At 41.2% G+C, this 23,366-nt stretch overlaps 1 protein-coding gene across 1 annotated transcript in view; it reads right to left on the bottom strand.

Annotated features, from left to right (window-relative positions):
- Positions 1-3,314: 3,314 nt before the first annotated feature.
- The window catches only part of WAPL (WAPL cohesin release factor), a 145,912-nt gene continuing 125,860 nt past the window's right edge, over positions 3,315-23,366 (bottom strand). Inside the window, exons 11-19 of the mRNA XM_075000129.1 lie at positions 18,811-18,908; positions 18,466-18,542; positions 16,457-16,632; positions 16,035-16,150; positions 14,842-15,003; positions 9,759-9,966; positions 7,665-7,753; positions 6,163-6,258; positions 3,315-5,747 (exon numbers count right to left, since the gene is read on the bottom strand). Of these exons, the coding sequence (XP_074856230.1) occupies positions 5,682-5,747; positions 6,163-6,258; positions 7,665-7,753; positions 9,759-9,966; positions 14,842-15,003; positions 16,035-16,150; positions 16,457-16,632; positions 18,466-18,542; positions 18,811-18,908 (1,088 nt within the window). The 3' untranslated portion in view covers positions 3,315-5,681. The remainder of the gene's footprint in view (positions 5,748-6,162; positions 6,259-7,664; positions 7,754-9,758; positions 9,967-14,841; positions 15,004-16,034; positions 16,151-16,456; positions 16,633-18,465; positions 18,543-18,810; positions 18,909-23,366) is intronic.

Below are 23,366 nucleotides of genomic sequence, written 5' to 3'. Positions count from 1 at the left end.
GAGGCAGGATTGGAGCCAAGAGCACAACACACAGCACTGTAGGTGTCAGTGCCAAGGGTACAACGTGGTGCTGAGGCCAGTGTCACAGGCAGTGACACAGAATCCATGGAAAACAACAGCAACGGTGCCATCAGCTCTATCTGGTGTCCGGCTGCTTCAGAGGTATAGAGCATGGAGGGAAGTCCAAGTCCTCCTCCACCACCTTGAGCACTGGAGCCCACTGAGATTGGACTGGACAGCTCTGCCTAAGGTACCAGAATAAATCATGCCAGACAGAGGAGCTTGGTCTGTGGTAGTCAGAGGCAGGTTGCAAAACCTCAGCGTACCTAGTGGTTTTCTTGCACGAATCACCCCAGTCAGCATCCCCCTTCTTCTGCAGCACCAGGGAGTGAGATTGGTACTGAGCTCATGAATCAGTCTTTTGTGCAGGGGAACAATGCCAATATTCCTTCTGCTCATCCCTACATAGTGCTGAAGCCTCCCACACCAAGGCCAGTGCACTGCACACCATGGGGCTGACACTGCTTCCTGAGAAGCAGTCAAGTAGCACTTTAAAGACTAGCAAAATAGTTTATTAGGTGAGCTTTCATGGGACAGACCCACTTCTTCAGACCATAGCCAGACCAGAACAGACTCAATATTTAAGGCACAGAGAACCAAAAACAGTAAGCAAGGAGGACAAATCAGAAAAAGATAATCAACGTGAGCAAATCACAGAGCGGCGGGGTGGGGGGGGGGGGGGGAAGGTCAAGAATTAGATTGAGCCAAGTATGCAGATGCTCAATCTAATTCTTGACCTTCCCCCCACCCCGCCGCTCTGTGATTTGCTCACGTTGATTATCTTTTTCTGATTTGTCCTCCTTGCTTACTGTTTTTGGTTCTCTGTGCCTTAAATATTGAGTCTGTTCTGGTCTGGCTATGGTCTGAAGAAGTGGGTCTGTCCCACGAAAGCTCACCTAATAAACTATTTTGCTAGTCTTTAAAGTGCTACTTGACTGCTTTTTGTTTTGATAGTGTATAGACTAGCACGGCTTCCTCTCTGTTACTATGCTTCCTGAGATTGTGGCTGGAGTGAAGACTCCAAGGAGAGAAGTTTAAATCTCTAGTCCCTTACTCATTTAGTCCAGGGCTTAAACCCCCTGCAGATGCTGCACTGATCTTGTAAACAATCTTTACCTAGGCACTTAAGGCAAGATGGATCTCCTCTGGATATACGCTTGCCACATGTTGGAAGACACTTGTCCAATCACTCGAACTATACTTACCAAATATCACTCCTGGAACCTCTTCCTTTATTTAGAGGGAAAATCCTAGTATGGTTTGATGTACCTAGGTTAGCACCAAAAATGTGCTTGGTGCTGTAGAATGAATTATGTAGACGAGGACCCCATACCCTGAAAACCTTCCTAACATAATCCTGTATATATGGTTCTCTCCATGTCTTTCCAGGCAAATGCACTAGTTTTTATCAGTAGACTGAAAGTGTTAGAAAAGAGATGGGGAACCATTTTCAGTCATGAGACACTGACTCAAAGAAAAATCACTGGGGTTCACACACCAGTGTGAAGCAACACAAAACAAAAACCACCCCTCACTGGCCTGGCCCCAGAGAACCAAACAAAAAACCCAAATACACAAAAACCTAAAACAAACTGAGCCTTGTCATAGGCCAGATCAAGGGAAGACAGGGCCACATCTGGCCTGCAGGCTGTAACTTCCCCAGCCCTGTGTTAGAGGATTCATAGATACAGAACCTTGATCTTCCCTTTCACTATTGCTTGATATAAAAGGAACAAAGGATGGAAGAAGTCCTAACAGTTATCAAGACTCAAGAGGAGGTACATGAGTGCAGAGGCCATGTTGCTAAGATGAGATGGGTGAATCAGTGTTTGAAGAAATGCCATAGGAGTTCCACACAAAGGAGAAAATGGAAACAGGTCTCCTATTAAAGGGGTTTAGCTAGCAGAGTGTAAGGGGATGAATATGAGTCCAGCAAAGAAACAGCTCATATCAAGGAAAAGAAATTGCTGGTGAATTGGATATGAAAAACCATTTTTACCTCAGTTGGCTAAGACTGAGACTGAAGAGTCCTATGCAGTCCACCAGGTGAGTGTCCTGATCAGAACCCCACTACTATTCCAATGGTTCTTCACACTGATATTAAACATATTGCAAAACCAAAAATCATTGACAGCGTTGTGATCACTGTCCAATTTCCGTTGCCATGGGCTTTAGAAGCTGCTGGCAGCATATCAAATAAAACCCCATTACATCAGCTTTGAAATGTATGCCCTGGTTGTCTGTTTTTTACAGTTAGGCTTTTAATATATCAAGTATTCACACAGAGAAAGTTCCAGACTACTTTCTTGGGAAATAAATCAAACATTGCAAAGCTGCCTCAAACTCAATCTTCAAGCAATCTATTTGATCAGCTATTGCATCTTATTCTTCTATAAGATCCTCAAAACTGTTCTATTAAGTTGAAAAACTCCAAGGTTATTTCAGAGACCTACTGCTCCCATTACATGTCTAAATATAAAGCTTTACTAGAGTGGAAATATTTTTCCTCCTGAATCTGCTAAGAATTTCTAGCAACATTTATGAGTACATAATGATACAACTGCCTTCTGCAGTACTTTCTATGAATGATGTATGTGCTCCAGCACTGGGAACTCTATTAACAGCTCTCTACAGCACAAAGAGAAAATACCATTATGCTGATGCGAGTTAACAGAGCAAGAATGGTAACAAAATGACAATACCATTCGCACATTCTCTCAAGTTTTTGACTTCTACTGTACTTTGCAGCTGTCTTACAGAAAAGATTTAGCTGGATCAGTTGAAGAGGTGCTGCAGAAAATCCACCCTGAACAGATCAAAATATCATCATTCAGACTAACACACAGCATTATCGCTTTTAATTTCCTTTCTTTCCACAGAAGACAGAAGAGGAAGTCAGTTACCATCCATGAAGATATAGTGAGGACTGCCTCATTTTCATGGTGTGTTAATGAGTTTCCATTGTTCTGGTTATATCTCCCTCAGCTGAAGACTTGCAAGAGGAACTCCATAACTCTTGTCAAGATGCCAAGTGTGATGTCTCCAGAGCAGTTCAATCCCCTCTGGTTTGGAAAATGATTGGTTGGGACCACCAACTGAATGCTGGGATTTCACACGCCAATGCAGAGTGGAACACTAACATCAGGCTTTATCATCAACATTCATTTTTGGCAGTTCAGCTGATGTAGCCCTTCTCCCTTTGCAATTTCTCACTGAGAAAATATGCTCTCTCACATGTTAGAGGACAACATGTATATTGAAAGTAGCAATTTTATTTGAGTTAAAATTATTTACAAAAACCCAAAGACATACTTCGTGAAACTGGTACAAACTATTTTTTCCTGCCATTGGCTTTTGCTCCAAAGATCACAGCTGAGAAATACTGTATAAAATAAAAATAGGATTGGATTCAGAAAAGTACTCTACTGTTCTAATTTCCAATTGAGAATATTTACACAAATATTTACAATGGAAAAAAGTTATTTTAAAACTTTAATTTGCAAGTTGGCCTCAAGTACCCTTTAATGCAGAGTTATTTGAGGGTTTAAACACACAAAAAATGCACTGCAGTTCACAGGGTGATTTCTCCCCCCACCCTCAAAAAATCTCAGTTGTCAGTGCTTGACAATTAGTTATTTAAAAAAAAAACTGTTAAACACTGAGGTAAATCAATTCCTATTCAAATAATTACCAGTGTAACAGAGAAATGTAGTTCCCCATGTTTGGGGGGTTTTTTTGTTTTGTTTTTTTCATTTTATCTATATTTCATCTCTTGTCCTGTGTGCACACAAACTTAACTATTTTAATTATTTTGAATTTGAACGAGAAATGAAAACCCATTAATTTAAAATCAGAAGACAAAATGGTCAAAACATGCAGTAAATTAATTCTGCCAGAAATCATTTATATAGTGCACTTTGCTCAATTTCTCTTTCTATACTGAGATTTTCACCCAAAGGGAAAGGACAACTTCAAACTCCCTTCTAAGTTACACTGGTACACGACATTTTTAGAAGGTGATGAGAGAAAATGCAAAAAGTTATGACCAACATAAGATTTTTGCCTTTAATCAGTTACTTCCTTACAGAATTCCCAACAATCTGCATTATCAAAAATAGGAAGACATAGAAGGCAGCCACTGTATGTAAAAAATTTTTACAGCTGGCACTGATACAAAAGCACGAGTCTGTAACTTTATACATGAAAATAACACAAGATCTAAAAGCCAGATAGATTTCCTGTTATTTCCCCCTCATTATACATAGAGCTAATATTTTTATGGCTTCAAGTTTTACAAATTCAGTGGAGTAACATGATGTAATTACCTGTACAGGTATTTAAAAACAATGATTCAGAACTCCAAAGAGTCTGCAAGTATTCAAGACCAGCATAATAAAAATAATTACCAATTTTGTTGGTCTGAATAATGAGTGCAAGAAAAAACACTAATATTAAAAAAAAACATCTAAATGTATTTTCTGGGATATTTTGTTCCACTAAAGTCTTCAAAACACAATGCTTTGTGAACTAGACCTCTGCCTGAACAAAATCTTAGCTATATCAGCATTTTAAGGCTTTGTGTTGTATGCATCTAACTTTGCCATACTACAGAAGAATGAAATAGAAAGATTATGTTGGCTGGAAACATTAATCCCCATTGGTGTTTTAGCTTCTTTATTGAACATCCAATTTCTTTGTATTGAGTATTATAAAATATATCTTAAATGCTCCCTTGTAACAAATTAAAACAGTATGTCAAAGTTTTTGCTTAGTATGAAGTGTAAACTACCCTGGGCTTGAACATTATTTCACTATGTCCTTTAACAGGGCACCACTCTTTACAGTTACTGCATTTTATGGTAAGATACCCTTAAACTGCTTGGTGTATTTATGTTTTTGTATGCCTTTTAGAACTATGAAGAGTTATGGCCTATCAGCTTACAGTATATAGGCCATGACAGTTTTAGAACTGAGAAGTAGTTCAACCACCTAATTTCAATCAAAACAGTATAAAAATATAAACAATCCAATCCTTGCCTCTTTGGATTCCAACAATTTTAAATATAGACAGTAGTTAAAATCACCAAGTATTTAAAAATTTATATTTTATGATTTTGGAATAATTGCGTAACAAAAAAGCAAGAGCAAATTAAACTCAAATAGGAGCGATACTGCTGTCCAGAACTTCTTTATTAGAACATTTGTTTGATACCTCAGTAGCTAAGCTGCCTTGCACCTGGCTGGCATGAAACAGTGGCTCAACAATAAACAGCAGTTGCACTATCAGCAGCAACTTTTTCTCCTTTAAACTTGTCATGAACGAAGCAAGAAAAAAGAAAGGGAGGGTAAACCCTGCCAAACATATTTAAATACTGCACTGCATCAATTCTATATTTTCTTCAGAACCTTTTCCCCTCATTTTTGATAGTTGCAGATTGATGTAGTAACTGTCTTTTAGAAAATGCTGAATGCATGGTTAAGAGACCAGGTACCCTTAATAATCTGAACACGCATGACACAGATGAATGGTCCTGGTGTATCTTCAAGGACTTCTTTCATGATTTCTTCCTTTGTCTAAGGGTAGCTCCAGCTTTAGAGTGCCTGCAGCGGAAGTTAAGTATCTAGCAGTGTTCCAAGTATTCAATCACCCTAGAGATAGATTTCTGGCCAGTTGTTCCAACAGCACACTGAAAACAAGTAACAGAAAACAGAAGTTGAAAAAAAAAAACCCCACACATTTATGATATATTATAAACATTTCAAGAATCTATACTCATTTTAGTAAGACAAGAAAATATACTTTAGTGCTGTGATTCTGAAATATTTTCCACTGACTCCTCTTGCAAGGGCAAACAAGGAAGTAGTTTTCCTTCCATTTACTAGCAAAATAAAGGACTGACAAATGAACGTTCTGCATTAAAAATGAAGGTATCAGCTTACGCTTTCCCTTTGTCCCCATCAAGAGACAGAAATTACTAACAGAAGCTTTGGCAAGCTTTTATCAATATTAATATTATGAACAAGTGTAAGAGATAGGAAATTAAAGTGCAGTTTGAAGTACAAATATCACATCTGGCAATTTTAAAAATATGCACTACTTACAGTAAGATTCATGAAACTGAGAAATTTTTTGAGCATTTCAGTCATTATTGAGAAGTCCCCTTCAGGTAAGTATTCCCTCACAGTAGTCACATTGATCTGAGGAAGTCAAACAGTTCTTTTAAAATACAGAATCATTTTCAAGCACTACAATTAACATCAGAGGTTTCAATATGTGATGCAATAGTAACACTCGCCCTGTCAGTCCCACTTTCCGGGAGTTACTTATTGCTACACTTAATACACTTTATGTGACTCACTACACATAAGATCTCCCCACTATACCCACTGGCACTGGATTCCTGAGGATGACTTTTCACATCCAAATCCTCTAGCCAACAGCAGTTACTACAAGTTTTTATACATAACATTTTAAGTCAGAGTACACAAGATTTTTGATTATTAAAACAGACAAATGTATTCTACTGACAGCATGAGACCTGTGCTTTCTAGTCACATAACATTTCTATTTCTGAAGGCCTGAGAAATACTGAGTTTGCACTTATCACTGTGCCAGAACTAACATATAATAAAACAGCAGAACAGTGCTCTTCAGACCATATCTAAACTTAGTGTACATCTTGACAAGTCTGATACCTAGTCAAAGTCACCCACTTGTGTTTCTGAACACAATAACTGAACATATGCAGTACTAAACTTTTATGTATATTTACAAGTCTGACTTCCTAAATTTTAAATTTTAGCTCTGCAGCACGTTTCCCATTGTCATAAAGGCAAATCATCTTCAAACAAATAATGTGGGCATATTTGAATACAGCCTTCTAACAATCAGTGGCAAAACTGAAATTTCTTGGCCTGTGTCGGAACAACATGAAAAACTAATATTTAACTCCTTAAAACTATCAAACATTTATCAGAGGAGTTGATTATAAATATCTTCATCAATTTTGTTCCAGTTTTCATTATTGCACTAAAAGTATACACTAAGTGAAGACCAGTTTAGAACAGAATACTTCCATAACCCTTGCTCTGAGCTATATATGCACCAGCATGACCCTCCCAATGTAGCCAATGTTCACTAAGTATGGTGGTAATTAACTGGTAGGGGTTGAAGCTGCCCCCCACTCAGTGTGCACAGGGGGTTGCTCCAGTCCCGTGTGGCTGCCACAGAGAACGGGGGGCTCCAGTTTAGTCACAGCACCTCCTTTCTGTGGCAGCCCCAGGTCTGGGGGGGCAGGGGTGCTGAGGAGGCTGCTCCAGCCCAGCTAGGCTGGAGTGACCCCTTTGCCATGGACAGGGGCTGCCCACACCTGCAGCATGCCCACGGACTGATCTGGAGTGCCCTCCCCACTCCACCTGTGGCAGCACCATGGGCAGGGAAGCTCCAGCTGGACCACAGCAGTCTACTGTTTAACCAAGTAACCAATTTAACAAGATTTTACATCCCTAATGTACACAAAATCCAATTCAATCAAAACACTGTTCCTGCAAGCGGCCACTTTAAGGAACATTTAAAATTATTTTAGATTGAGTCGTTTCCTTACAGGACTCTCCTGGCAGAGACAGCCCAGAAGCAATGCTGTGTATGATGCCACAATGCAGTCTTCCATGTGCTTCCCAGCATGCTGAAGGGCTGCAAAAGAAAAAGCAACTGCTTACATAGTATGTACTTTTTGAAAGAACTATCTGAATTGTTCAATGTCATTTCAAAGAATTACATTATTATAGAACAAATGTAAGTTCCTTCCTCAGCCCAGGTATTCCACAGAACTTTAAAAAAACTAAGTTGTATGCAAAACATAATGTATATTTAAACATGACAGCCATTACACACCAAACAACCTCACACATGGTCTTGCACATTGGAACTAATAGAGGGAATACTGGCCGAAACATCAAGATTATTCACTATGCTCTCTAAATATCTTTATTATAAACTTTGTAACACATACACAATTTAACATACACAAAATAAAACAATACCAACACAGAAATATATTTGAATATGGAAGGACATGCCCCCATTTCTCCAACCCACCTAAATAACAGTTACTCTTCATGTATTTTCTTTAATATAACTAATATAGTATCTTCCAGCAAATGCCCAAGAACACTTTTGGGCACATCTGAACTAAGCACTAGAAGACTAATATAAATAGGGGAGGGAGGAAGTGGTGAGAGGAAGAGGACAGAGAAGATGAAAAGAGATGGTGCAGCTGAAGATCTTCCCCAGGTCACACACCACACAGTCTCTCTCTCCCACCCCCAAATTCGCCTCCACTTGCAGATGCAGCAAAAATTTGTATATGGAAATGTTTCAAGGCCTGGTGAATATCATTCCTTGTGGAATGACTCCCAGGAACGTGGGTATCTCCAGGGCCTTCCATATACAAATTTTTGCCACACCTGCAAGTGGATGAGAATTTGGGGGTGCGAGAGATAAAGACTGTCTGGTGTGTGACTCATGGAAAAAAGTGAGGTAGATGGGGAAAGATTCTGAGGGACACTGAAATATTTGTGGGAACAGAAAAGAATTAGGGAAATGAGAAGATGCAAGAGACTAGAAGAGAAATGAACATGTGATCTAAGAAAGAGGAAAGGAGATGAGAAGAAAAACTAAATGAAGCGAGAAAACCAAAAAGAAGAGTGAATGGCGGAAGTGAGAGGGGAGAGAGAGAGAGATTAATAAAGGAAACAGGAAAGAAAGACCACATGCAAATGGCCACCAGAACATTATATACAAAACATTACTGTATTAATATACCATTGAAACAAAGGTTTTAGAAAAGAATCTACATTGAGATTAGGATCCTGCAAAGTGAAAAAGTATTGCTTCCTTCTCTCCTCATACTCCATAACAACTAAAATAGTTTTGATCAAACTTTTCAGAATTGTTACATGTGGACAAGACGCCAAACTGAGGACACTTCAGCCCAAAACAGCAGTGGGCAGAACATGGCCTGTCTAGCATTTCTCTCTGGCCCACTCAGCTTATGAAGTCAGGGCAAGCCCCCTACCACTGTATTCCATCTCTGCAGAACATGAGCTGGGGCAGGGACACGCACAATAAACCTGCTCCAATCTGAAGAATGGTGAGTGACTGTGATGTTTGCCTGTCTTAAGAGGCAGTGCACTGTTTCTAAGATTTCTTCAGCAGCCAGCCCTCTCACACTCTCCCCTATTCTCCTCATGCTCCATATTCCCCATCTGGGCAGAGAGGGGAAAGAGGAGACACCAGAGCACGAAAAGCTTTCCCTGTCTTAAAGCAATACAACATGGCAGCTTTCAGAAACCTACCCAGCAGTAGCCAGCATGCACACTGTCTCACACCTAGTCACAAAGTGTCACACACACACACACACACACACACACACACACACACACACACACACACACACACACACACACTCTTTCTCTAGCTCCAACGCTCTCGGGAGCCCAGAGCCAGCCCCTAACAACTTATCGAAATAAGTGGAGCAGCCTCCCTGTGAAATTATTGCTCAACCCCTGGCTCAAGGGGTTGTAAGTCGTTGGAAAGCAGAGATTAGAATGGAAACCCACAGGCAATCTTGACGCAATTATATTGCAATCATGCCACTCCTCTTCTCCATTCAGCTGACCGCAACCAACTGATATACCTTTATTAAGATCAAGTTCTTCATCATCCTCTTCCTTCTTATTTTTCTCCTCAGTGCTATCTGCCTTTTCTGTGGAGACCCATTGAATCTCTCCACTTGTTTCTTGCCATTCTCCACTCTTATCATGTTGTGCAGTAGGAGCTTCTTTGATTAACTCATCTGTTTGGCTCTCAGCCAGCTGTGCCGCTCGTTCACGCTCAAGGAATAGCTGGTAGGAGAATTTGAGGAGAGACTTCGTTATCTGCCAAGCCCTAAACAACGTGCCAGTATTTTGAAACGTAACTTCCCCTTCGCATGCATGCCTCTTCCAATGGTCTTGCTCTTCAGTATTAGTCTTACTAATGACACCGGAGGACAGGATTACAATTCAAAACAATTTTGATATCTGGTGAAGTGGTTTAAATTAAAACGGACACCAAGCTGTCCTGTAGAACCTTAAATACTAAAAAAATTATTGAGTCATGAGCTTTCCTGTGGTCTTACCCATGAAAACAAGTGTATGTTTAGGCACTGTTCTTTTCTTATTACTCTGCTTAGTACTTTGATAACTGATGTCTCCTGTATCTGAGGTTTCTGAACAAAATTGTGCCTTCAGTTTTGCAACTGGGAAAAAATATCAATCTACAAAATCAGCAAAAATCTGAAAGTGACCTCAAATTATTGCAACATCTACACCTCACTTTGTACAGGTGTTGACCTAAAAGCTTGTCTACATACAAACTGGAGCTGATGTTGCTAAACAAGTATTAACTTGCGAAAGAAGTCTGGATAGAGACGTTAATTTCAGATTGCATGATTGTAAATAAAAGGAAACTCATACACTGACTAGTGCTGTAATAACTGAAGGTATGAATTAAAATCTGCTTAGCTACTTCAACTCCAGTTTGTGGATGATAAACTGATATAGAGCAAGAGCCTGTTTCAAGATGGAATAATTCTTTATGGCTTTGTTCTACGACTTAGTCAATGTGATAACCAAAGGAATAATCTGCACAACTGGATGCACCAAAACTGATGGTCTGAAGTTGTTGTGGTGCGTACTGCATATTTATAAACCACATGTTATGTCAAAGAAAATTTCTTAAAATTCAATAAAGATGTACTTTTAAAAAAACATTCTTGGAAGGAGGCATGCAAGACAAAAGTAGCCTGTGATAATTTTACTAAAAAAAATAGTGAGCTTTAACAAAACTTGATAAAAACAGACACAAAAACAGCTTTAGTGTGAATGAAAGCAGGCTTTCAATGTCAGAAACAGGGTTGTAGATGGTCCTTTACAAGGGAAACAGCTTCTGTAATACAGGGCACTGAAAAAAAAGAAAAAGCACTGTAACTGGATACAAAATATTTACCTTCTGTTTGTAACTGTTGTTCTTTGAGAACCTTTACCTTCCTTTTGTAACCCTCCCCTCCCCGCCCAAATAATTGCTCATGTGAACTCTAACAAGTGACTCACTCGCAGTGTCCTTGGACGAGGGGGTTAAAGATCACCTGGTTGCTGCTTGTAGGACCACCCCACCAAAGGCTGTGTTGTATTATGTCTGCTGGGTAATGGCGTAGTAGGATGTGAAGGTATGAATGGACAACCACATGGCTGCCCTGCAGATGTCCTGGATAGGAACCTGCACCAGGCACACTGATGAGAAAGCTTGCACCCTCGTGCAGTGGGCTGTCAAGATCAGTGTTGGGACCTTGGCCAGGATGTAGCAGACCCTGATGCAGAATGTGATCCACAATGAAATTCTTGGGCTAAGAGGACGGGCCCCAACATTCTTTCACTTATTGCAATAGAGTTGTGTTGATTTACAGAATGGTCTAGTCAGTCAATGTAATACACCAAGGTACATCTCACATCCAGGGAATGGAGTGCTCGCTTCCTATCACTGGCATAGAATTTCAGGAAGACCACTGGCAAAAGAAAGGTGCCCTGATTAATGTGGAAGTGCATGACCACCTTAGGTAGGAATGCCTGATGAAGGTGTAGTTGCACTTTGTCCTTGTAAAAGACCATGCATGGTGGTTCCATGGTGGTTCTGGGTACCAAGAAGGCCACATTCCAGGAAGAGATATGAAAAGGAGCAGGTTGCTACGTGCTCAAATGGGGGTCCCATAAGCTTAGAGGGGACCAGATTCAGGTCACACTGGTGAACCAAGTATGTAACTTGGATACAGCCTGTCCAGACCCTTGAAGGACTCCTCTCCACCCTCCCTCCACAACCCATGAGGTGTTTGAAAACATACCTACCACCATCCACTAGGTGAAGTGTCAAGATGGCCCACAGGTGGACCCTCATGGACAAGATGATCAGGCCCTATGCTTCAGATGCAGGAAGTAGTAAAGAATAGCATGAAGGTGCAGATAGACAGCATGTTCCACAGGTTAAACAGAGAAACACTGTCACTTAGCCAAATACACTGCATGAGTTGAGGGCTTTTAACTACCCTGAAGAACCTCACTGACACCTGGGGGGGCTGAACAAGAATGCAGTAAAGTGATAATGATGGCTGTTGATCACAAATCCAAGAAGCCTCCTGTGAGATGGGTAATAATATGTGGGAGAACCTGTCTGTCAAGTCAAGGTCAATGTACTAGTCCACCACATCCAAGGAGGGTTTGATGGTGACTAGGATGGCCATCTGAAACTTGAACTTTCAGATAAAGGCTACAAGTTTCTCTAGGTCCAGAATGAGTCTGAGCCAGACGATGGCCTTGGAGATAAGGAAATACCGGGAGTAAAACCTCCTGCCCCTGAATTCCTGAGGGACCATCTCCACAGTGCCTAGCGTGATGACCAACTGCACATCCTGTAGAAGAAGGTGATCATGAGAATGGTCCCTGAAAAAGAAATGGAAATGAGGGTGGGTGAGAGGAAATGGAAGGGAATTGGATAGAATATCCTGCCCAAACAGTGCTCAAGACCCAGTGGTCTGAGGTGATCTGGGACCTGTCTTGCTTCTACTGGGCCTAGCACATCTTGTGATTCTGGCTCCTGGGTTAGGAAGAATCATGTCTCAGTTGCCAGGAATAGAAGTGGTCTGGGGCTTAAAGGGCCTCCTCTGAGGTACAAGAGTGTAGACCCACCATGGATTTAAGGGTAGCCCTAGAGATTTTAAGGCTGTGCAGGTGGGAGTCTGTTCTCTGCAAACAGTTCTGCGGAGTTGAACAGCATGTCCTTCATGGTAGTCTCGACATCTGGGAGGATAACAGAGACCTGCAACCATGAGCCCCTTCTCACGGTGGTCACAGTAGCCACTGTATGGGCCTCCAACTCAGCAGAGTCCAAGGCTGCCTGCAGGGAGATTCTGATGAATAGTTTGCTACATGGACCGCAAATTCCTGCTGGGAGTGGCAGATGGCTCAACGTGCTTCCTGCTGGCTGGCCAACTGCAGCTGTAGACTCCTGATGGAGTAAATTTTCCAGCCAAATTAGTCCAGCTTTTCAGCATTTTTTGGCTTGGGTGCAGGTCCTGCCCCTGCCATTCCTTGCTGTTCACTGTCTCCAAGAGAGAGTCCAACTAGGAGTTCATGAAGAGGTGGTCATACCCCTTGTACAGCATGAAGTTTCTCCTCTCAACTCTCTCGTCCGTGGGTGGTATGGACACAGAGGGTTGCCACAATACTTCATCATGTTCTGGATTGTTTTAATTAGTGGCAATGCCACTCTCCATGATGTCAGTCATAGGGGCAGCATCCTCAATGATCTCCTGCACCGACAACTGGGACTCCTTGCCGAAATCCAATGAGTTCTTGGAGCCCAACCATGGTGGTGCTAAGGCCAAAAGGTACCAGAGAATGAAACTGTAGGGACAGCAAGTGACCCTACATCATCATCAGCTTCCCTGGAGCTGGACTGCCCGTGCTGCGTAGGCCCCCAGGGATGGTGCCAGCAGGAATGGGGGTGTGAGGGCTTTGCTGGTGCTGGGTCATGCATCAAACACTAAAGAAGGCATCAGTGCTGGTGCCAGCTGTATCATAGACTATGCCATCGTGGCAATAATATCCCTGACAACCTCAATGGTGCCAGGTGTGGAGGGAAGGTCTAACTCTTCCATTATTTCCTCCCTACCAAGGGAGGCACCACAACAGGATTTAAAACCTTGATGGAGACAGAGTCAATGTCACTGGGGCTCAAAACTCCGATTTTGGATTTTTGACTTGTGGTGCACCCTACTAGAGTCCTCCTGACTGGGGATCAGACTCTCTCATTAGTCTCCTTATGTGGCACTGGTGAGTGGGAATGGTGCTGCATCCTCAAACCCTCCTGTGGCAAGGAATGGTGGCAGTGTCCCTCAAGGCGTGTTTATGAAGTGCAGAGTGGTCCTGTACCAAGGATCAGTGTGATGCTCATCACCACAGCTGGTGCTGACTCTGGTACAGGTTATGGGCAGAGAACTGTCTCCATAAGCAGGAGCTTCACGCAATGATCCCACTTTCTTAGTACAAGGCCTAAAACTCTTGCAAGTAAGGCACTTATCAGTTTGATGGCCCTCTCCAAGGCACTTGGTGCACAAAGAGTGTAGACTGCTCTTGGGCATAGGCTTCCCACAGCTCTCATGGCATTTGAACCCATCAGACCGTGGCATTCCTCTACTGGGAGAGGTAAACTGGAAGAAGAAACCACATGCGCAACCTAACTACACAACCAAGGACTGAACTGTAAAGTAACTGAAAAAAATGATGGAAACCAAGAATACGCTTGCAAAGCAAGAGCATGAAGAAATTCCAACTACCATCACTAGGAATGAATTGAGAGGGTGGGGGCACTGGTAATGTCCTATATACTATGCCATAAAGGTGCCACACTAAGGGGCTCCACGGTGGACCTGGCAGGTACCGATTATGGAAAAATTCTCTGATGATTACACACCTGTTGGAGTACACATAAGCAATCATTCAAAGAAGTATTAAGTGAAAGTTATGAGGAAAAAAACAACAGATTCAGAATTTTGCAATGTTCACAGAAAAAGAGCTTTGACATGACATTGCCTCTTTTTTAACTCAGTTCCTCTCTGGAAGATTCATAATCATGTAACTTCAACATTACAAGAAAAAAACTGGTTTTGTGACTAAGTTGTTACTTACTTGTACTAAAGCCTGAACAGCATCAATCTGACCAGTTATCTTTATGCTATCATCCCCTTCTCCTGAACAGAATGAATCAAAAGAACAGGATGTTTCCATATTAACAAGACAGTGTCTATTCCGAGCACTGTACTCTACCAGATTGATCAGCAGACCCAAGCCCTGGAAGAATCAAAAGTCAAAGATTACGTATCATGAAGAAAAAGGAACCAGGTAAAAGCATCTTATTTGTATTTATCTGTGTCGTGCTCAACAACTTATGTCCACTGCTTTATCAAACGATCTGATATTCAAAATATGGTCAAATTAAAAAAAAAAATCCTACATCCATATTTAGGCACAAGAGGTCAGATTTTCAAAGCATCTCAGCACCTTTGAAATTCTGGCCTCTCATTTATGATGGAGATTTAGGAACCTAAATTTTTGGCTCACTTTTCTGAAAAACTTGGCCTATGTATTTTTCTTTTTCCATTTATAAAAGTAGATTTACTTTAATACTGTCAAAAAGAGGCATAATAGATTCATTAAAAAAAATCTGCCCAAATCTATTAAAAAATCTGCCTAAAACTATTCAAATTATATCTAAAAATCGAATGGACACTAAAACAATACACCTATTTTCTTCTAAAGTTCGTATAAAATGTTGTTTCCTGTTCATGCAATTAACAGTGAATTTTTATCACATTAAATATATACAGATTATGTCATTAAAAATTTTGTACTGCAAGGGTCCCATCTCATTATAAATTGTCATTTTCTACTGCAAAACTTCTGTTTGTACAAAAGTTCCCGGGCATTCTGTTCGTGCAGAGTTTTATCTAACTTTTAAAATTTTTGTTACAGAGTGTAGTCATACAGTGACCATGTTAAAACTCCTTCTAAAATGCCCAGTTTAGTCCTTCAAATGAAGTGCTTGTTATTCCTGAAATTATTTTTCATGATTTGGATAATATTTAGGTGCCAAAGCCTTAGTCGCTAAACAGCATTTCCTCAAACCATATATGGGTAATGTTTTCATTAACTTCAGCGTGACATTTTCTTGCATAAAAGCTCAATACGAACTTAAGAATATGGCCCTCATCATGAAAAGCTCAAGTAGTTCAATACACATAAAACTGGGGCAAACACACTCCTTCTATTCACGAAACAAAGCATTTTTTGCCCATTTTTCTTAACTAAGAATACTATCTTACCAACACCCGAATGTCAAATCTCTGTTCTTGAGGTAGGAACTTTGGAACCTGAAGCACACAATTCATGGCGGTCCCTATCAGACCATCTTGTTCACCCGTTTTTGTGCTGCCCCACTCTGTGCAGAAGAAATGAGAGAACTGGATCAAGCTTCAGAATCAGTAAACAAAAATGCTATCATCATGGAAACATTAAAACAAATCTTTTCTAAATGTGAATTGGTATCCTTTATACAAGATACAATTCTTGGTAATTTCCCAGTTGCCATCCCATTTCTGGTGACAATTACTGGTTACTGTATTACTAAGATCCAGCACACATGACCAAATTACTATAGAATTTAAGAGACTAAACAGGGGTGGTGCAAATAGTCTACCTTATACCTGTCTGATATACAAGTGCAAAATATGGAAAGATCCCTTACCGTTATCATTTGTTAAGTTGAGCAAGACACCAATAATGGCCCTCATACAGTCTTCCACAGCTTTACCCACATGGTTAGTTACATTCTGGTGAGGCAATGGCTTGCTGTCTGATAAACATACGCTGTCTTCAGCACGGTTATATCGCTGGATCAATTCTTCACAATGCCGCAATGCTCTGAAGATGGAAAATGCAGAGGGCATGTAATAAACCAACAGTGTTAACAGCTTATCTTTCATTATATGTGCATGATGAAGAAAATGATATAAATGTGATGTCTATGTAAAACATGTTCTGTATTATTTAAATTTACTCTAAAATTAATTTTTGTTCTGTACCTGCTAGAGTTAAATTGCTTTGATTTCATAATAATGAAAGGCCCATGACTTTCCACCAAGATAAAATACACTTAATCACAACCCTAGACTATGAGTTCAGTTCTTTACTTCATCAGATCACGTTTATGTTGATAAAAGAAATTTCAGGGATTTCAGCAGAGTTACAGATAACACTGGGAAAATGTAGTGAGGAAGCATGAAAAAAAAAATCACAAATATGAAAACCTCTACATATCACACTATTTCACAGATTTTTTTTTCTAAGTACTCAAGATATCTGATTTACCTGCCAACCATATCTGAGATACAAATACCACACAATATATTACAGAAACACTAACCCAGGAACCTATTCCTGGAGCAAACCACATTGCCAGATACTAGAGACACCATCACTGGGACCTATCCACATCAGCCACACCACCAGTGGCCCATACAACTGCACATCCACTGAAGTGATATATGCCATCATGGGGCAGCAATGCCCTTCTGCCATATACAATGGACAAACTGGACAGTCTCTGAGCCAAAGGATGAATGGACATAAATCTGACATCAGGAATTGTAATACACATAAACCTATAGAGGAACACTAACCACTTTGGACAGTCAATAAATGATTTGAAAGTAGCCATTCTTCTACAAAAAGATTTTAGCACAAAATTACAGAGGGAGATATTTTAATTGGAATCCATTTGCAAGTTTGACTCATTTAACCTCAGACTTAACAGAGATCACAATTATCTTATGCATTACGAGGGCAATTTCCCCACCTTTGTTATTCACAAGAACGGCACACATCCACTTGATTTACTTCTTCTGCTGGTCCTATTAGTGACAGGTGCCCGTCTCTTTTCTCCCTCCTTCTTCCCCACTGCAGTATCTAAACTCAGATTCTAATTATCTACTCCAAATCTGAATAAGTGGGTCTTCCTTGCAACTTCATTACCTAATAAATAAATCTGTTAGCCTTTAAGGTGCTACAGGACCGCTTGTTTTTGGTCAAGATACAGATTAACACAGCTATTCCTCTGAGACTATTTGCCATGTGCTATTAACGGCCAGCTTCTCAAACCAGTTCCATATTCTTTGTATCCCTTAAGTAGAACAGAAGTGATGCAATCTAGTAGCAACTGGTCAGTTGAACATTCATCCAAATTCCACACATGGCAAAGAGTAAAGAACAAGAGAATTCCTCCGGAATATAGCCTGTCTCTCTCACTTATGTTGGAGCCCAGGAAACTTGTCATTCAGCTACCCAGAATTAGCTTACTAATGGGCCACAACTCATATGCCCAGAAAAACTGTGGCACAGAAAGGAATTTGGCATATAATATTCACTACTTTTCTTATGAAGGGAAATAGTAGAAACAACAGTTTTATCATAGACTATTATAACAATTAATAGCAAAGGAATACTGATTTTCTTTTAGCTATGTTTACAATATCTTTCTGCCCCACTTCAATTTCCTACCATTGCAAGCACTGAAGAGCACGCCAGACAATTGGTAGTATTTTGCCGATATTCACTTTGCTATGATCATTTCAGTTCCACAAGTTGTGGTAATACTCAGAAATTCTAGAGTAATGAGTGTATAGTGTAGACATAGCTTGTGTATATTATTGTCATACCATTTTCAAGAAAGCCTGAAATCGTTTTATGAAAACTTACTTAGCTGATGAGACTATGAGCTGTGAGTCTTTGTATGCTATCAAGTAGCTTTGATTCTCTGGGTTATGAACAGTTACCTAAAAAGGAAAAACATATTAGGAGTGAACTGTTGTTGTAAGAGGGATGGAACAGTGAACATATTTCTCTCCTTCACTCATCACTTTATCTCATCCATATTTACAAAAAAATTCAGAATGCAGACTGAAATTGCCACATGAACTCATAGTTAACGCACATTTTCACTACAGAACCCCACCATCTTCTGTTGCAGACTATGCTATAATGCAACAGAAAAAAATTAACCCCCTAGCCCATCAGGAAGATAGTATATCTGCTCATACTTACACTTTCTAAGACCCGTAAACATCTTTCTGCTCCCCATAATGAAGCAACCAATTTCTCTTCATTTTCATCACTGCTTAGGTGATCCACGCATTCTTTCACTAAGTAGTAAAGAGAGAAGCATTAAAGAGATCCTTCTGAAAGCTTTACTTTTAAAAAGTAAAACAGCAACGATTGCAATAGCAATTCTCCCGATCGCTCTTCAGTCCTATTTGTCACACTGGACAAAATTGCTTTATTAAAAGTGAGATCATAAAAAATATCAATTAGCCTTTATAATAGTTATTCGCCTTGTGCACTAACAATGGTTCTTCAAGGTGCGTCTCCCTGTGGGTGCTCCCCTCCCAGTGTCAGTGCAGCCTCACACCAGCAAATGAAGAATTTTGCTAGCAGTACCTGGCTGCACTGTGTATCTACAATAGCTGTTTTGCAGTGCTGCTGGCACCCACTCTGTACATGTGTGATGCAGCCCCTTTGGTCCTTCTCTATCACAGAATTCAGCGGGCGAACTCCAAAGTAGAGGGAAGGAGGGTAGATAGTGGAATACCCACAGGGATACACATCTCATAGAACCATTGTTAGTGCACAAGGTAGCTACTACTAGTACGAATGCTGTCCCTGTGGTTGCCCCGCTCAAGGTGTTTGTAGAATAGGGCGCTCCCATAAAGGTGGTGAGCTTTGGAGTCATGTCTTGGTTATGGAGGATAGAACAGCAAGACCAAGGGCAGTAGCAGGGTAGGACCACTTGAGAAGGTGTAGTGTTTACAGAGGTGGGTGCCAAAAGCCAAGTTACAGTTCTACATAATGCCTGTTAAGAATGTCCCATTAAGGAATACTGTAGAAGCTGTCACAGCTGGAGTGGCATGTGCATCTGTGGGAGATGTTTATAAGGTTGCTATAGAGCACATGATAATCAGGTGGATAGCCACTCGGAGAGGCATTGGGAAGAGATTGTTGCCCTCTGGACTATTCCACTATGGAGACAAATAGCCTAGCGTAGCATTTCCCGAAGAGTGGTCCACAGCTCAGTACCCGCCCTTTTGGGGGCGGGGGAGGGGAAAATACCGGTCCTTAGAAAATATACAAATTATCGCTATGTACTATTGTTACTGTGAATAACCTAACAGCGAAAATTTACACATTTTTCTTCCTTTTTTTAAAATATGCATTTATATTTTTGGGCTGCAAAAAAGGTACTGAAAAAAATGGGTCCCAACTATATAAAGTTTGGGAAACCCTGGCCTAGTGGACTTATAGTATGGTTTGGTTCTGTCAAAGTAGCACACAGTGTGAAAGGATGCTTCAATCACATCCTTGTGTGATTCAGGAAAAAATGCAGGTAAGTGCATAGGTTAATTAATGTGGAAAGCGGAGGTGACCTGGCAAAAATTTGGGTGGGGTTGTAGCATAATTTTCATCTTGTGAAAATAGTGTAAGGAGGGTTTGCCGTAAGGGCTGCTATTTCTCCTATGCATTTGATAGATGAGATCATCACCAGAAATGCAACCTTCATCAACGTGGAGAAGGGGTTAGGTGGCTAAGGGTTCAAATGGGGGTCTTATAAGACTTTTGTGGATGTGGTTAAAGTCCCATAGTGATGTAGGTTGCCGTACATCTGGGTATATGTTCTGGATTCCCACGAGAAAGCTTTTAGTGACAGGATGGGCCATCCGCCTTCTGATGGAAAGCCGAGATGGCCACCAAGTGGACTTTAAGGGAGCTGATGGCTAATCTTGATTCTTTAAAAGGTACCATGTGTAATCAAGTGCTGTGGGTAGGGGCACCAGGAAAGGAGACAGTTTTTGTCAGAATCATAGGAAGAATCATTTCCACTGTTGCAGGTAAGTATATCTCACTGTGGAATGATGGCTATTTAAGAATCTCTGCTTTACCCTGGTGAAACAGGTTTCTTCTCATATTGCGACTATAAAGCACAATCGTTGGGTTCAGGTGCATTGTGTTTGTCTCTGTGCTGTGAGAGAAGATCTGGTCACAGGAGTAGCAGGTGAAGCTTGCAAACTGCAAGGTCACCTAGGTAACAAAGCCAAGTCTTCCTGGGTCATGTTGGGGCAATGAGAATCATGTATGCCTGGTCCATATGTATCTTTTGTATGACTTGTCAGACCAGTGGTATGGATGAGGGGAGGAAGGTGTAGAGAAGCAATGGACTCTATATGATGAGGAAGGCATCCCACAGTTACCCTGGTTCTGACCCCACTCTGCAACTAAAACTAGGGGCATTTGTAGTTTCTCTAAGTTGCAAAAATGTGGAACTGAGGGTACCCTCATTTGAGGAATATTACCCTGAAGACAGTGGGACTGATCTCTTATTTGTGTTGTTCTGAAAAGGGGCAACAGAGTGTCTGCCATGGTGTTTTGGGACCCTGGTAAATAGGAAGTGGTTGCAGCTATATTTTTGCGGATGCACCAGTTCCATTGCTTGACATTTTCGCTGCACACAAAGCGAGATCAGGCTCATCCTTGCTGGTGATGTAAAACATGCATGAAACAATGTTGCCAAAAATACACAGGATCTGTTCTGTATTAGTGGCAGAATGGGTTTGCATGCACTTCAACTGTCTGGAGTTCCAGGAAATGTGTGTGTAGAGGGGCTTCTTGTAATGACTATTTGCCTTGGATATAGGTTCAGTGCCCCAACCTATAAGGGATGCATTCATGGTGGTAACACACAATAGGAGGGCCTGTTGGAAGGTAATGCCAGTCAGTAAGTTTCCAGATTGTCCACCACCACAGGAAGGAAGTACCTGTGGAAGAAGCATGACCCACCTGCCCAGCTTGGGCTGGGCAAGTGTACACATTGGGGCAAGCCAACTTTGGAGGCAGCAATGTATAGTCTTGTGTAGTTTACCACAGAGGTCATAGCTGCTGCAGTTATGAGTGTTGCAGTAAAGTGAATCAATGCTGCAGAAACACTGCTCCTATGAACTCTAGCATTTGTGTGCCTTCCAAAGTGGATTTCTGTGTATTGATCTGGAGGCTGAGAGATTAGTGTTCTGTGGCATGTGGTGCCCTTGATTAAGCAATTGTCCAGGAAGGGCAATATTTTCTTGTTTGTTGCCAGAGGTATGCTGCTACTACCACAAATGTCTTTGAGAAGACTTGTGCGGCAGTGGATAGGCCAAATGGTTGTATTCTGTTTTAGTAATGTTCAAGGTCCATCTTGAATGTGAGAAACATCTGTGGATGCAGCATATTGTGATAAGGCGAATGTGTTTTGTAGGTCAAAGATTGACTTGTCCAGCACTGATACAATTTTAGTGAGAGTGACCATCCTGAACTTGCGGTTGTATACAAATGGGAGTTTTCCCAAGATCTAGAATAGTTCTCCATCCCACTTATTTTTTTCTAAGAAGCAGTTGGAATAAAATCCCCTTCTGTGATATGAAATGGCAACTGTTTCTACGGCATCCATTTGAAGGAGAGGATGCACCTCTAATTGTAGGAGATGCTCATAATATGGGTTCTGGAGAGAGTGTGTGGGAAAGTATGCAAAATCAGGATTTTTTTTTCCACCTAACCTCTAGTGCCCACTGGTCTGATGTAATACTGGCCCATGCCTGGTAGAACAGCCATAAATAATGGCCAAATTTGCAGTTGGAGGAGATTGTTGTTGCTGATTCCAGGGAGAGGTCATTCAGACTCTTGACCAAAGCTTTAAAATTGTGGTTTGGAGGTAGATGACTGATTTGTCCCAGATTGCATATGTGGTGTTTAGCCTCTCTGAGGTGCTTCTTTTGGTGTCTGATCAAAGTGCTGGTTTCATCTGTGGAAAGAGGTGTCCTGAAGCCTCTGGTACAGTGTGTAGCGGTATCTCCCGTTAGGTGGCATACAGATGCTGAGGGTGTGGAGTATGGCAGGAGAGTCTTTCATAGTGTAGAGTACTACTTCAGTTTTGGATGCAAATAACTGCACCATGTCAAATGGGAGGTCTTCCACCTTCAGTTACAGCTCCTTAGATATTACTGAGGCTTGCAACCAGGAGGCTTTGTACATCATGACTGCCTTCAAAGGGGTCCGGGTTGCTGTGTCAGTAATGTCCATGGCCACCTGGAAGGCTGTTCAGGACACTGTTTGGCCCTCTTGAATGACTGATTGTAATTGATAGCGCTGCTGTTTGGCGCAGTTGGAGTAACCGCAGCTAGCTACATGGAACTAGTGTGCACCAGATGAATAAAGTTTTCATCTGAAGAGGTCCAGATGTTTATGGTCTTTGTCCTTAGCAGTGGAGAAGAACTGCAGTTGTGTCACACTGTGATAGATGGCATCAATCACAAGGGAATTTTGTTGTGGGTGGGAAAATAGGAAGTCCATGCCAGTGGCTGGGACAAAGTATTTTGTGTCCACCCATTTGTTTGGGGGAGTGGGATAGAGGGACGTGTTTGCCAGAGGGCTTTTGCAGATTCCATGATCACCTCATTTATGAGAAAGGTAGTTGTAGAAGGTTGCAGAATTTGCAACAGTTTGAGGTGTTTTTCCTGCAGTGTTATGTCCTGGGCTGTAATGACTCTTTTCAATAGCCTTTGAAACTGTCTGAGGTC

This window comes from Carettochelys insculpta, chromosome 7, assembly GCF_033958435.1.
Source record: "Carettochelys insculpta isolate YL-2023 chromosome 7, ASM3395843v1, whole genome shotgun sequence".
Taxonomy (NCBI): Eukaryota; Metazoa; Chordata; order Testudines; family Carettochelyidae; genus Carettochelys; species Carettochelys insculpta.
This window is presented reverse-complemented; position numbering and strand designations above follow the sequence as displayed.